The sequence below is a fragment of the Parasteatoda tepidariorum genome, chromosome X1 (genome assembly GCF_043381705.1).
Source record: "Parasteatoda tepidariorum isolate YZ-2023 chromosome X1, CAS_Ptep_4.0, whole genome shotgun sequence".
Classification (NCBI taxonomy): Eukaryota; Metazoa; Arthropoda; class Arachnida; order Araneae; family Theridiidae; genus Parasteatoda; species Parasteatoda tepidariorum.
Window position 1 is genome coordinate 53,314,270 of NC_092214.1, and position 14,607 is coordinate 53,328,876.

General features: G+C 25.8%; 1 protein-coding gene across 3 annotated transcripts in view; it reads left to right on the forward strand.

Moving 5' to 3' along the window:
• The window catches only part of LOC107450094 (palmitoyltransferase ZDHHC2), a gene marked incomplete in the record, with an annotated part of 68,002 nt that overhangs the window by 45,586 nt on the left and 7,809 nt on the right, over window positions 1-14,607 (forward strand). For 2 of the 3 annotated variants that reach the window (XM_071187480.1, XM_071187479.1), the window contains 1 exon segment: window positions 5,226-5,356. In XM_071187480.1, coding sequence (XP_071043581.1) covers window positions 5,226-5,356 — 131 coding nt within the window. 3 annotated transcript variants of the gene reach the window in all.

Consider the following 14,607-nt stretch of genomic DNA (forward strand, 5'->3'; position numbering starts at 1 on the left):
TATTTTTCCTTTGATATTATTGATAATTATGAGAAGAAATTTTTCAGATTTCATCAACTCCTACCAAATGATTACCAGACCCCTAAGATGTACATTTTAATTATCAAAATCATTTTACATCAAGAATAAAATATCAAAGCATAAATTTACTACAATTTTATAATAAGAAAATCCTCTCAGAAATCAGCGGAGAGTTGGAAGCTATGTGAACTGCATACATTTATAAAGTCTTAAAAAAGTTTGAAGAAGATCATTGAGCAGTGGATTGATAATGGTTGGAAATGCTGATAAATATATACAGTTGTCTCTGCCTAATGTAATTATATTGGGACACAATGAATTTGGCAACATTAACGGATTAGGCGATTCAAGAAATTAGGTGCATTTACTTATTTAAGTCGCACATTGAAAGTTTGAAAACATGAAATGCTACAGCATTGTGTTGACTCCTTTTTGATATGCTATGCACCTGTTGTTGAGAGATCATTTAGGTTAAACAAGGGAGAACTCTCAGAAGGATAGAAAAGATCAGGTTCCTTCTGAAAGTATAGAGAATAAATATTTCTTTGGCAGTTAAATTGATTTTTTAAAAAATAGATAAAAACACTGATAAAACTAAAAGGTGTAGTGATCACAGAAAGTAGTAATTTTTACATACAAATGAATAGATAAAATCTGGGCTGATTGATTTTGATAACAAGACTTTATTAACTTTAGCCACCATCACATTAAGTGAAGACTACTGTGTGTGCATATATATATATATATATGTAGTGATTTATGGAGCAAGGGCAGTATAAAGACAATAATTAATATAACAATTAAACTTAACAAATTTAAAAAAGAAGGAAAATAAGTATAACAGCTACATCATGAGTTGCGAGCTGCCTACATGTAGTGTTAAGACTGACGTCTAAAATTAAATAGTTCTAAAAAAAGAATAAGTAAACTAAATATTCCGGAATTTTTCCCATTCAGAGAGTCTGGCACCGTTCAACAGGGAGGTAGATGGTTTTAAGAATGATGGATGATGGTCAATAGCAACTTTTACTACATATATAATAAAATATTCTTTTTATAGAATTTCTAGCAAGAACTAGGAGGGCCAAAATTACCCTGGCTTTTATGTAGTTACACGTAGGTCAGGAATATAAAAAATTTTGTAAAAAGAATCAATGTCAAAAAATTTCCCTAAAATCGTAACTGGTCTAAAACTTGAAACCAAAAGAGTTTGTTTTTTTCTCTCTCAATTTATATATTTTCTACAGGCAACCATTTAAGAATAAAAGATATGGTTCATATTAATATCAAATATTAGTTGATAATTAAAAAATTAAGCCTCTTTTAATTTATCCAAATTTTTTAAAATTATAAGTAGATCATAGATTGAGTTCTACACCCCACTTGATACATTTATTAGATATTTATACTGTGGGCAAGAGAGGATACCTGTCCTCTGGAACAGCCTTGGAAAGTTACCAGATTCATGTTTCCTAATTACAAAAGGCATTTCTTTCTTTTTGGAAAGAGTTTGATTAAGAAATTTTGCTTTCTTAATTCTCTCAGGATTACTATTTAAAATTTTGATCAATTTCATTGAAAAATATTCTTTTAAAAAAGCTATTAATCGAGCATAGTTCACACAAAAAGGGCATGCATTTAAATCAGCCTGAAGAAAATTCCTCTAATGTGTTGAAAAATTCCTCTAATTTGCTAGATGTGGGACATTTTTTTAATTGCTTGAAATATATATAGTTTACAACAGAAATCCTTATATATATAGGAAGTGCATTTTTAATTTTCATAGTATGATTTTTGTTAAGTATTATATTTCACTATAAAATAATTTTGAAACATTTTTCTATGCATTCTAATTCCTTGCTTAGGTATATTTTTGTTATTTAAACATATATTCTAAGTATTGTTTTTTAGTTATTTTACTTGCATTAACAGCTTTTAACATCAAGACCATACCCAATAATTCACTTTTATCTTACTTAGAATCTCAAATTAAAAATTATCTAGAAAATTACAACCCTTTAAATCTGACAAATTATGAGGTGGTGCAAAAAAAAATGAATGAAAAATGAGAAGGGCGCTGTTAACTCTAGCTTCACCCATGCTTTTGCAATCAACAATTTTGACATATCTACTTTGAACTGTTTGAACAAGAAATTCAAGTGGATATTGTATTTTAATTTATTGCATATTTCATTTTAAGTAAATGAAATATGCAGTAAATTAAACTGGGCAGCACAAAAACGGACCTCTAAATATGCATAGATTGTTTGTCTTGGTATGTATCTTATTTTAGTGTTTGTATTAGCTGTGATCACTTGTCAGAAAAATACTTTTTTAAAGGAAGAATTCGTCTAAATCATTCAAACTTTTAATAAACTTTAGATATTTTTGTGGTTGTATGAAAAGTGTGTAAACAAATGAGTTTCAAAATTACTTTTATTAAGCTCTCGCTAAAATAAAGTTAATATTATAATGTGAAGTATTATTCACAAAGAATATTAGAATATTAAAATTTGTAGTTTTAGTAAAAATCCAAAAACAAATTAGCTTATGATATGTATGACTGAGCTTCATGTTGCTTGCTAAAAACTGTTTGCCAGAATAATTCTGTGAAGCAAAGGAAGAAAAATTGCATCAAAACTTTAAATAGTTGATCTAAAACAAATGAAAGTATTCTATGCTGTGTACTTAGGATAAACTTAAATTTTTATGCCTCTTTCTGACAATTTTTCAATTTGTACTCTTGCTGTAAAATAATGTAATTTTTTAGGATATTTGGGAATTTTTTGTTGGATAAAGAAGTTATGAAAGTTTTTATTTTTAGAAAAAATGATGTTCCTAAATAATGCCTCAGTAATAAAATATACAATATTACGCAATACATTTTAGTAACTATTTAATTAAATAGTTATTAAACGTATTATTCCGTAATTGTATAGTATTGCATTAATATGAAATTTGATTATTCTCTACTTTAATATTTAAAACTATCATGAATTTATTTTAAAATAATTTCACTATTTCTCTAATCATTAAAAGAAACTCTTGTGAGTCTTCTTAAAATATTTTGATATCATTCTTTCCAGTTACAACCAAATTAGGAAATCATAGAGAAAATATTCTTACTGGCTCAACTACTTTAAAAAAAAATTTAATGTTGTGTCAGACTTTTAGGATTATTTTAGTTTAAGGGTATAAGGCTCAATTTTGCTAACTTTTATTCAAAATACGACCAATTCATTCATGGGCATAGATTCATTTTTGATATACAGTTAAAAAAATTTAGAAAAAAAGTTTTATTGAGAGAAGTTGATATTAAAGATTTTCAATATTGTAATACTTAAGTGAACTGTTCAATATATATTTATACAATTGTAAGAAATAAAGGAAATGCAAGTAGAGTGGAGCATCGTTTATACGACGCCGAAGGGACCACCGAAAAACGTCGTATAAGCGATAACGTCGTATAATCGATTTTTACTTCTAAAACTGAAACTAACTCTGTTTTCTGTTAATTTTAATGTTTANTTATGTAAACATGTATAAAATAATAGATAAAAATTTACCATTTTAACGGAAAAATAAATTTACCATTTTAACGGAGTAACGGCAAATGAGAATCTCTAATTGGCTGACTTACTGACTAAGAACCTAGATCTCTAATCAACTTCTCCACAGAAAGGATAAATAATGAAAAAGGTTATGCGTAGAAGAAACTCTCGCTCAAAGTTAAGTTTAAAATCTTATTGTCCTAGATCTGCTGGTTTGGTTTAAATGCCCATAAAGCAAAATTAAGTATGGAAAATGTGGCACCTAATATTTTCAAGGCTAAAGATTTGCCCAATTAGATTTGATCTTAATGCATGTGTTTGAACCAAATTTAAGACAAAATAAAAAGGAAAATTAGAAATATTTTAAGTACCATGTTTAGGTATTACTTTATATTTTGAAAGTCAAAAGGGTCATATCCATTGAAAAAAATATATGTTCATACAGAAAAAGTTAGGGTTTTGTATTTGAATTTGTTAATTAATAATTTCAAATAAATTCAATTACATCAATTAAATAACGTGTTTAAGGTCTGCGCTTTAAATAAATAAGATTATTTTTAGTGTGGGAAGATCTTATTATTAGAACAAAACTTATTATTAGCGTTTTCCTCTGACTGAATACTTAATTTAACATCTTAATCAGATTAATTTCCATTGGGAAAACATTCTCGCTTAAGAGAATATCTTAGTTTATTCCATAATATTTCAAGAAGTTCTTGAAATAGTCTGTTTCCACTGGCATCTTATTTTAGCCATCCAGTTTGCACAGCTTAATTGTACTCAATTTGTATCAGATATGCATGAAAGTTTGCTTAGTTCTTCCAAAATATTTTTACTCAGTAATTCCTGTAATAAAAGTACCATCTCTTTAAATTATAGAAATTGAAAGAAAAGATGCAGATCAAAATAATAACTTTTATTGATCAATTTTGTTTTAAAGCTCATCTTTAATTTCCTTGTCTTTTTAAAAAGACATTTTTTGTGATATCTCAATTCAATATAGATATTTAATGCATAATTTTGTTACATACAGAACAATTATTCTGTTTAAATTTTTAAGTTACACTGTGGTAAAAAGTTATGGTATTTATCATTAATTAATTACTTCTTTCACATTAGACAGATAAATTTTGTGCATAGCACTCTTCTATTTTAAAATATTGTTCATTGGAAAGTCCCGCATCTAGAATCCTAAGGATTTCAGAAAGTCTGGAAAGTAGGTTTTTCAAGACAACAGGTTTTTACTTTAAAGATATTTTATCCACAAAGATCTATTTCTTATTCGAAATTTTCTTATGCATAAGATAAAATTTTTAACAAATTGCAAATGTTTTAAGAAAAATTGAAATTTTTTCACATTAAAAGTTACTTTTTTATATTTTGAAAGAAAAACTTTATTTTGATTCTAGAAGTGTCCAGAATTTTGACATTTTCGTAGAACAGATGTCTATAGATTTAGACTAGATACTGTATATCCTCTGTTAGAGTTCTTTCACCTAACTTTATGGCTTGAAAAAAAAATTATTTCCATGTGACCTTTCTCTAATTTCATGACTTTTTGATGAATGGTACATACAGCAGCATTTATAGACATTTATTATTAAATTAAGTATAATCTTGTTTAGATTGAAACTTTTCTTCCTCTTTTTATAGTCAAGGTGATGGGGTTAGTTTTCCTCAGAAAACTGTCGATGAAGTATCCAGTAGTCTATTGGATAATAGAACTTATATTGAAGATGAAAGTGAACTGTCACAAGTTGTCTCTGGAAAATTATATGAATCTGGTAAGTTAATATAAATTTTTAAAATTAACTCCTAAATAATAAAATACCTTTAATTTTTATTAAATCAATAGTAAACCTATTTTATCTACTTAAATGTTTGTATTCCTGGGTTTGATTTTGGAGTTAAAGTTATGATCTGTCATATATACACAGCAGGATGCACATTAAATATGTTCTGGCTAAAAATATTTTTGCTGGTTGGAAAGTTTTGGAAGGGAATGTCACCTTTGATGCTTACAATGTAACCATGATCAAAATTATGAGGTTGGATTTATTTGATCAGATATTATTTTATAGATTCAATGCTAAATCATATACTTGGAACGTATTTCATACAAGCTACGATCTGCGATTGGAGGAGAAGGAAATTTGTTGTGAGAAGCAATTCATCTAAAATTCCTCTAACAGGCTAATTCAGATAAACTTTTTCATTTATTCAGTTAAATTTTAGAGTTATGGGATTGAATTCAGTTTTATTTCTTTTAAAATGAATCCTTACTGTGCACAGCATTAATTGCATGCAAAAGTTTTCATCAAATATTTATTTTATTTATTCAACATTTGACCTTAAAAAACCAGAATATCTATTTTTGGATCTTTATTTTCTTTCTAGTTTTTATGTGCAAAACTAACTTATTTTTATTATTAAGTATTAGTTTTTGCTCTACGAGTTTATTTTGCTAACGTGAATCTTTTTTTTTTCTAAAGGTATTTGTTACTGTTAAAGGACATGTTTTCACTAAAACTCCTAGCAAATATGTAGACTAATTCTCCTAGTATACTCCTCAAGATGTATAGTCAAACAATTTCAAAGCCCATTTTCATAATCTCATACATATTGTGTGTTATAGAAATTTCAAGTAAAGTAGCAGTAAGGATTTTAATTCCTTATTTATTTACAATAAGACCTTTAGACTACTGTGTCAAAAGGATTTTAGAATTTTATATAAGCTATTGCAAACTTGTTATTAAATGTTTCCTTTGGACAGAGAAAGAATTTTACTTACTCCATGTTTATCTACTGTGAATTATATTCCAGAATTTCCATATCTGTTCAGTTGCCAGTTAATATTTTGGAACAAGCTTTGTTTCATTTTGTTCGTTGAAATATATTCTATTGAACTTATAACCATTAGACACAGGAGTAATTGTTTGATGTATAACATTTTGATGCATTAACTTTTTAATTTAAGTTAAACAAGATATGAAAATATACCAAACGAAATGTAGGTGAAATCTTGAAAGTGAAGTATTCAAATTTTACTTCATAAGTATAATAGAACACATTTCAATAAATAAAATGAAACAAAATCGGCAAATCAATAATTTATTGTCCAACAAAATTTTCTCAAAGTTCTGCTAATCTAAAATTTACATTTCATTACTTACTCGAACTCTTATTAATAGGACATTTATATGTTAACAAGACTGTTCTAATCAGCGCTATTTTTTTCTTCCTAAGTACACACACGATAACTTTTTTTAAGCAATTTGTTTGAGAAAAATGTAACTTCAAAGAAACGAGACTGAAAAAATTCCATGATAACTTCGGCTAGAAATAATGAACTATTGAGACAAACACAAAAGTATAAAATTCTACATTTTGAAAGTAATCCCAAAGTGGCAAACACTTAAATAATTGTTCGCTAGAAAAAAAAAAATTTTCCATTTTTTTAAACTTTAATTTCAATAGCGAATTTCCAATTTGTAACAGAAGAATTATTTAATCAGTATTATGCATTGCCCCCTGTTTTTATTTGGCTACAATTAGATAGAATTTTAATATGATATTAAGATATGTGGAAATCACCTTGTTTGATACCATCGTAAATCCATATTTCAATCTTTTTTTTCTTTTCTTTTGTGGTTCATGCAGTTGATTTGCTCGTTATTTTTAAAATTCCAATATTATAACTCTCAAAATTCAAGTCCTATACTTGATTTTGATGCAACAACACTGTTTTTACAATTGACTTTTTCACAATTATTACTACATTTATACGCATGGCTTTTTAAATCCTGATATTTTCATGCGATATTATTAAGAAACGAGAAATTCTAATTGCATATTTATTTGTGTAATTACTTTTTGACTCGGTTGATTTGCACTACATCCATGCAGTGTTTTGATTGTTTTTTTATTTTTTTTTATTTTGTCAGTTATTGCTGTTGATTTTCGCAGGATTTTTTAAAATCCTGATATTACAATGATACAGGAAATTCAAATACTGGAATATATGATGTGTGCACTTTAATATTCACTATTTGATGTAATAATTCTAAAATTTTTTTCTATCAATTTTTTTACAGTTATTAACTGTGTAATTTCTTATTGACATGGTCGATTTGTGCTAAATCCAGGCAGTGTTTTGATTTTTTTTCGGTAGTTATTGCTGTTCATTTTAATAGGATTTTTTAAAATCCTGATATTAATTACAATGATACAGGAAATGCAAATCCTACATTTTAATATTTTGTTATTTGACATGATAATTCTATCGTTTTTTTTATTCAATTTTTTACAGTTATCACTATAGCTTTTTGCATATTTTTTTTAAGTCTCAATATTTTTAATATTATATTAATTACAACACTTGAATCTTGAAACGTTAATTTAATTAACCTTATTTTTTGCGCATGCAATTTGTGTGATTTGATTTTGTCCTGACCTTTTGTTCACGTGGTTTTATCATTAATCTATTTTCAGTTATTGCGATAGATTTCATGAATTTAAAAATCTTTAAAATTCTTTTTTGTGCAATGCAAAGTGTGAAAAAGAAGGCATATGTATTTTTTAAATAATGTTATTTTTTTACAAAAAAATGAGTTTTAATTATTAATATCATATTAAATTATATTAAACTTTAAAATGTCGAAATTTTTAATACGCTATTAATTACAGCACGGGAATCTCAAAAGATTAATTCAATTAACATCTTTTTGAAGCGTCCAATTTGTATGATTTAGACGTAAATTCTCATGGTTTTATCATCAAACAATTTTCAGTTATTGCCATAAATTTCACAAATTTTGAAATCTTTTTTTTTATGTGTTCCACTGTGCGAAAAATAAGAAATGTTCCTCTTTTTTTAATAGTGTTACTTTTGTCCGTAAAAATTAGTTTTTTTATTTATCTTCTATGTACAAAAAGAAAGAAAAATTAAGTGTTAAAACATACTACAAATCGAGAAAAAAAAATTCCTCTTAATTTCCTCTTACAGCAATCTGTATAATGAAATATGTATGCAATCCGTATAAAGCAATATGTCTGTATAATTCTCTGTAGGTTAACATGGAGAAAGTAAAATCATTTTTCTGTCTGAAGGGAACTTAAATTTCAGCTTTTGAATCTTAACAAATATCGAGACTAACTTCACTAATGTTTAGGAATCCAATTCCAAAATAAATGTTCTCTTTCCTATTCCTGAAAATTTTCTAATGGTGATCATACATTCAGTTAGCTATGTATGCAATTTAGGTTTACCATAAGTTTTTTTTTTTTACCTAAAATAGTTGAAATTTTTTTTTTTCAACAAAACTAATAAAACATTTTTTTCAGCATCAAGATCCAGTATTGCATCTGACATAAAACTTCTTGCTCAGTAGCTCTCAAAATATGTTTCTTTTGCTTCTACCTGACTATGCAAGTTTCTTTGTGTGCCTTTTGTGTTACTTCTTTTTCATTAACTTTTTTATGTGTAACTGTTTATATACATTTTCAAAACAAATTATTGTGATCTTGAAACTGAGATTCATATGGATTTTTTCTAGAAAAGATTACATCACACAAACAATGCAAGAAAAAATTTTACTTTTGGTTGCATTTAATAATTAAGAATTGTATTATTTTTTTAAAGCATTTAAAAGGAATAAGCTCTCTTTATCTTTTTTTCGTGTGTGCTCCATTAAGTTACAGAAAAAATACAAATTTTTTATGCTTGTGTTCTAAAAAGCTTTTAATAAGTTTCTTTTCCTATTCAAGAGAACATATTAATAAATTGATGAATACTTTTGAACTAATTAATTACTTGTTGAATACTTTTGAACTAATTAATTACTTGTTGAATACTTTTGAACTCATTAATAACAAAATTGAAAGTTTCCAATTGTCTTTAAAAGCTTAGTTTTGCAGTTATATTCTTCAAAAAATATTTAAAAAAAGGATTCATCAAAATATTTTAAAAGTGCATTATAATATAAAGGTACTTGTATGTAAACCATAAAAATTTAAAAACATGGGAATGAATATTTATTTATAATTTTTAGGTATACCCAATCATTCAATGTTCCTTCTCCCTATAAACTAGATTTTAAAAAAATATGTGAAAATAAGAGTATGTGTTCCATAGGTAATATTTAATTTACACTATAGTCTGACAAAAAAAACTTAACTGGCACTGACACTTATACACCATTTGCAATGACTTGTTGATTTAACTGAAATAAGACATCACGCGAAAGTCTACTGCATTAGTGTAATAAGGTAGATGTTACAATGGACTTAATTGCTGTTTTTTTTTCTGTTTTTTTTTTGTTCCAAAGAAAAATACTAAAATGTAATGTATAAATATAGATTATAAAACTCAAACATTTATGTTTTCTGTTGTAATTTAGAAATGAATCTATCCTATTTATGTATTTTTTTAGCTACAATAATACAATATGAAGTCCTCTATTCATACATTGGTTTCCTTAAAGAGACAATAATTAAATTTTAAAGAAAAAAAAACTGAATTATTAAGGAGTGGAGCAAATTCTAATTTAGCAAATGCAGTGAAAAGTCTGTTTTTATAAATACTACTTTAATATCTGACAGTGGCAATAAAAAGCTGTTAAACAAACATGAGCATGTAAGGAAGAAGAAAGCAAACTTTGGAGAGCAACAAACTATAAATATTTACACAGTCAAATGTTGCTAACATGCCTGTTTTCTGCAATTCCTCAGAATTCAGCCTTTTTCCCTTGATTTCTATCATAAGACTCAATTAATAATTCTAAATTTGCAATAATTTGATATGCTGAACTTGGAGCAATTTGAATTTCAGAATATTAATTAAACTTTCTTGTATATAAATTTATAAGAGGGAGTTGAGGATCTTATTAGTAACAGTAGGGTCTCATTAATATTTTTAGATGATGAAATCAAATCTTGTATAAATGAGATTAGTTTCAAAAACTTGAATTGATCTCTTTGTACAATTTATTTAAAATGATTTTAATCTAATTAACAGTTCAATTTAGGCAAAGTTTTTCAAATGGTGAACTTATAGGCCATTCACTAGTGATTTTAAAAAAAGTTAATTGCATTCAAAATTATTGAAATACTTTTAACTAAAACTATTATGTTCTGATCTAAATGTATTAAATCAGATTACAATTGCAAACAGAATATTAAACCTTCAGATTATTCTTAGTAACAAATAATATCTATTGAGAATTCAAGAAATTGCCAATAATGTTTAAAAAATATTTTTTTAGAAATTTATATTTTACTTAAAATAATGATTCTTTTAAAATGTAATTGTTATTGTAGTTTCATTGATAATTTTTGGAAAATATGGTCTGATGTTTGATGTTGTTGTACTAAGTTCAGTCCTGATCTTGCATCTGTGTCAGTCGTATTATTTTGAAATCAATGATTGCTTCAAAAATTAAACAAGTCACAACCGAAAAAATGACTTCAAAAAAACTTTTTCTAGAAAGTAATTGTTACGTTTCAGAAAAGATCGATTTTGAACTAAAGAGTAGCGGTTCAAAGCACTTTTTTTTTATTAGATTTGTTATGTAAACGAAGCCATGATTCATGATACTAGCTGAACTTAATTAGTTTATGTACCAAACTTTATGAATATCTAATATAAATATTGCTAACCAAATTAAATTAAGTAAATTCAAGGGTCCAATTGAAGAATTTTTTGAAAACAATTTCTTATAGACAATTAAAGCAATTAACTTTTATTTCAAAATAATCTGAAGCTAAATATCTTATTTTTAAAATTTAAATGTCTTCAAAGTGCCTGTGTTGGTTAAGTTATTGTTAGATCAGTGTTTCAAATCTAAAATAATAACTCTTTAAACATTATTAATTTCACTAAGATTCTTTTAAGTAAAAAGAACTTTTGAAAAAATTGAAGCTACTTATTTATGCTTCTGCTACTAAAGCCAAATAACTTTTAACTCATTTGTTTTTAATAAATTAAGTTTGTTTTTTCTAAATTTTTTTTTTAAAATTACAAATATAAAAGAGTTTACTAACTCTTATTTTGTTGTTGTAAAGTTCTACTTTCTTTATTTTTCTTAGATTCTGCAATATGACTTATTTCATTTTTAGAATGTTTGATGCTGTTGTACTAAGTTCACTCCTGATCTTAGTACAACAGCAAAAAAAAATCCTGATTGCAAAAAAAAAAAATTAATGCATTCTAAATTAATAAAAGCGGTACACATTGCTTCTTATGCATATTATGACCTAAATTTTCTATGTCATATTTAATATCTTAATTGAAGAAATATATAGTTAGCAGACTAAGTCATAATTAATGAAAAACGTATCTATAATTATTATTATTATTTTGGTGAGAAAGTTATGAATTTTAAAAATTGTAAGTCAATTATACTGATTTCCTATCTTTATATTTTTGTTAAAGTTATTTATGTAATAGCATATTAGCTATTGAGTCATTATTTTTAACTAATAATAGCAATATTTTTAAAGAGTAGGCGAGCAACTCCTAGATATATGTGATCTGTGGTAAAACTTTGTATTATCTTTGATGGATGGTGTTTTCTAAAACAGAAGGTGTTAAATATTGTGTCACCATATTTGGCACTATACATTGATTGTTATGTGTACAATACTAGAGTTAATTTTACGAAATAATTAACAATGAATATTGAAACAGTTTTAAAAACAAGTTGCATGAGTAGAATATCAAATTTATCTACTAAATTTCAAAAATCCAACAATAAATTTAAATAAATATGTTAAAACAGAGATTTATTTCAAGATAAGGCAACCAACGTAATTTCCATTTCTTTTTTTTTAAAAATTTGTTATAGAAAAAAAGTATTTACTTGGAACTTATCAGAATTAAATAAATGAAAAAGTATGTTATTTTAAATCATACAAATTCTTAATTTGTATGTTGGTTTCCTTCTTTGTTTATAAAATAACAATATCGCCTACTGGAAAATATTGCCTTGCAGGATAAGCAACCTTTCTAACTGATAAAGGAGTATGTCTGGTTTTATCAGTTTATGTAATTAGTTTTACATTGAAAACACCATCCATAAGTTTTGATTTTGTCTAATGTTTCTTTCAGTTATTTAAAGTAATCAATTGAACTTTTCTATTATTTACAATTATACTATAACTGAGTGATCAAAATTGTATATGAGATGAACTAAGAAACTTTTACAAAATCCTTGTTTATTAGTTTTTAAAGGCTTATGCGTGTTCTTGCGTATATATATGCATAAGATTTTGATACATAATAATATGTTGGTTTTATACCTATTAGTTCTAGCCTTTATATAAATCTTAGTGTATTAAGTTAGTTGATTATTTCATAAATTCTGAAACCAGGATAAACCAGGTACAGATCTGTAGGAGGGAGATCACCATTTTTAAACTCTTTGTTCATCTACTATTCTTCAAATTACTTTTAGATTACTAGTTTACTTTAATTGGTGTACAAAACTGGGTCATAGTGGATCAGAATTATTTTTGAGTACTTTTTTTAGCTTTGCTTTGAAAGTATTTTTTAGAGAAAAAAATAAGTTAAGACTCAAAATTTGTAAATTCTCACTTCGAACTAAGGAATAGAATGAAATTTATTTTTTCCTTAAAGTGGTGCGCATTAAGTGTTATTTAAAGTTTATTAGAATAGTTCATCTTATTACAAAAACTTTAAAAACAAATTCTTACAAGCAAAAGATATTGTCTCTTAAAAAGATCATCAAATGACCAAATGCCTAATTTAAAGCAGTTCAGTCTAAGTTTAGATATATTTTTCAAGTTATATTATAAATTTTGACATTATCTTTTAATTTCGTTTCACATTAAAATTAATGCTAACAATACTAGTGCAGTTATGTCTTGCATACTGCTTTACTTTGGAAATTACCAATTAATATTTAAATTGCATACATTACAGAACTATTTGTGCATTACCTCATTCACGCACAAAACTTTTTCATTACTTTATGCATTTGAGAAATAAAACATCCTAAGTGTCTAATAAATAGTCAGATAGTCAGTTTTTCTCAAAATTTATGAAATAAGAGGCAAATGTAATTAACCACTGTTTGTTACTTTAAAAAAAATTGCTCTTATGGGTTAAGATTTTTAGTTTGGTCCAATTTCTTCAGTTGCCAACAAAATACAATATTTTTTCAGAAATAATATGTTGTTATTAAAACATATTTTAATTATTTTTCAAATCAATTAGTAATATTTCTTTGTAAAAGTTGTGATTATAAATAGCATAAGAAAATCATTTATATATATATATTTAATATATATTAAACTTTCCTTCCTAAAATCAGTACCTGGATCTGCCTCTAAGATGATTTTATTAAATTTCATGTGTCAAGTAAAATCTGTGGAAATTTGAAAAGTTAATATATAAAAGCTTGTAGTATTGAGCCATTTGATGACTGCATAGTTGCTACACTTCCAAATATAATTACAATAATATGCTGTGATATCTTCACTTGCAATTGCCTTAGCATGTTTAGTCTCATCTAAAAAAGTATTTGAGAATTAATGCTCATATAAAGCTTGTTCTTTATTGTATACATAACTACACAAATAACTCTTTTATACATCAACATTTTTATATACTTTATTCTCATTTTATGTCTTTAATTTCTTAACTCTTACATCTTGAATGTTTAAAATAAATAGATGCAGGTCTAAAGTTAATATTCATTAATATCTAATTTTAAAAGCATTACACGTGATACTGAATTCTGATTTTGTTTTTTAATATTATAGTGTAATGAAATGCTTATTGTGTACAAATATACAAAATACATTAGAGCATATTTCAATATTTCTACTGTTATGCAAAAAATATCTGCAAGCTCTGTTGATTGCTGTTTCATAATTCCTAACTTTGAGGCTATATAATTTTTGTTTATTTAGCAAGTGAACTTGCTTAAAAATGCTACATTGTATATATAGTTTTGTGACGTTGCTTATTAATCTGATTTCTGTTTTAAAATTTTAGAATAATTTATATATATAT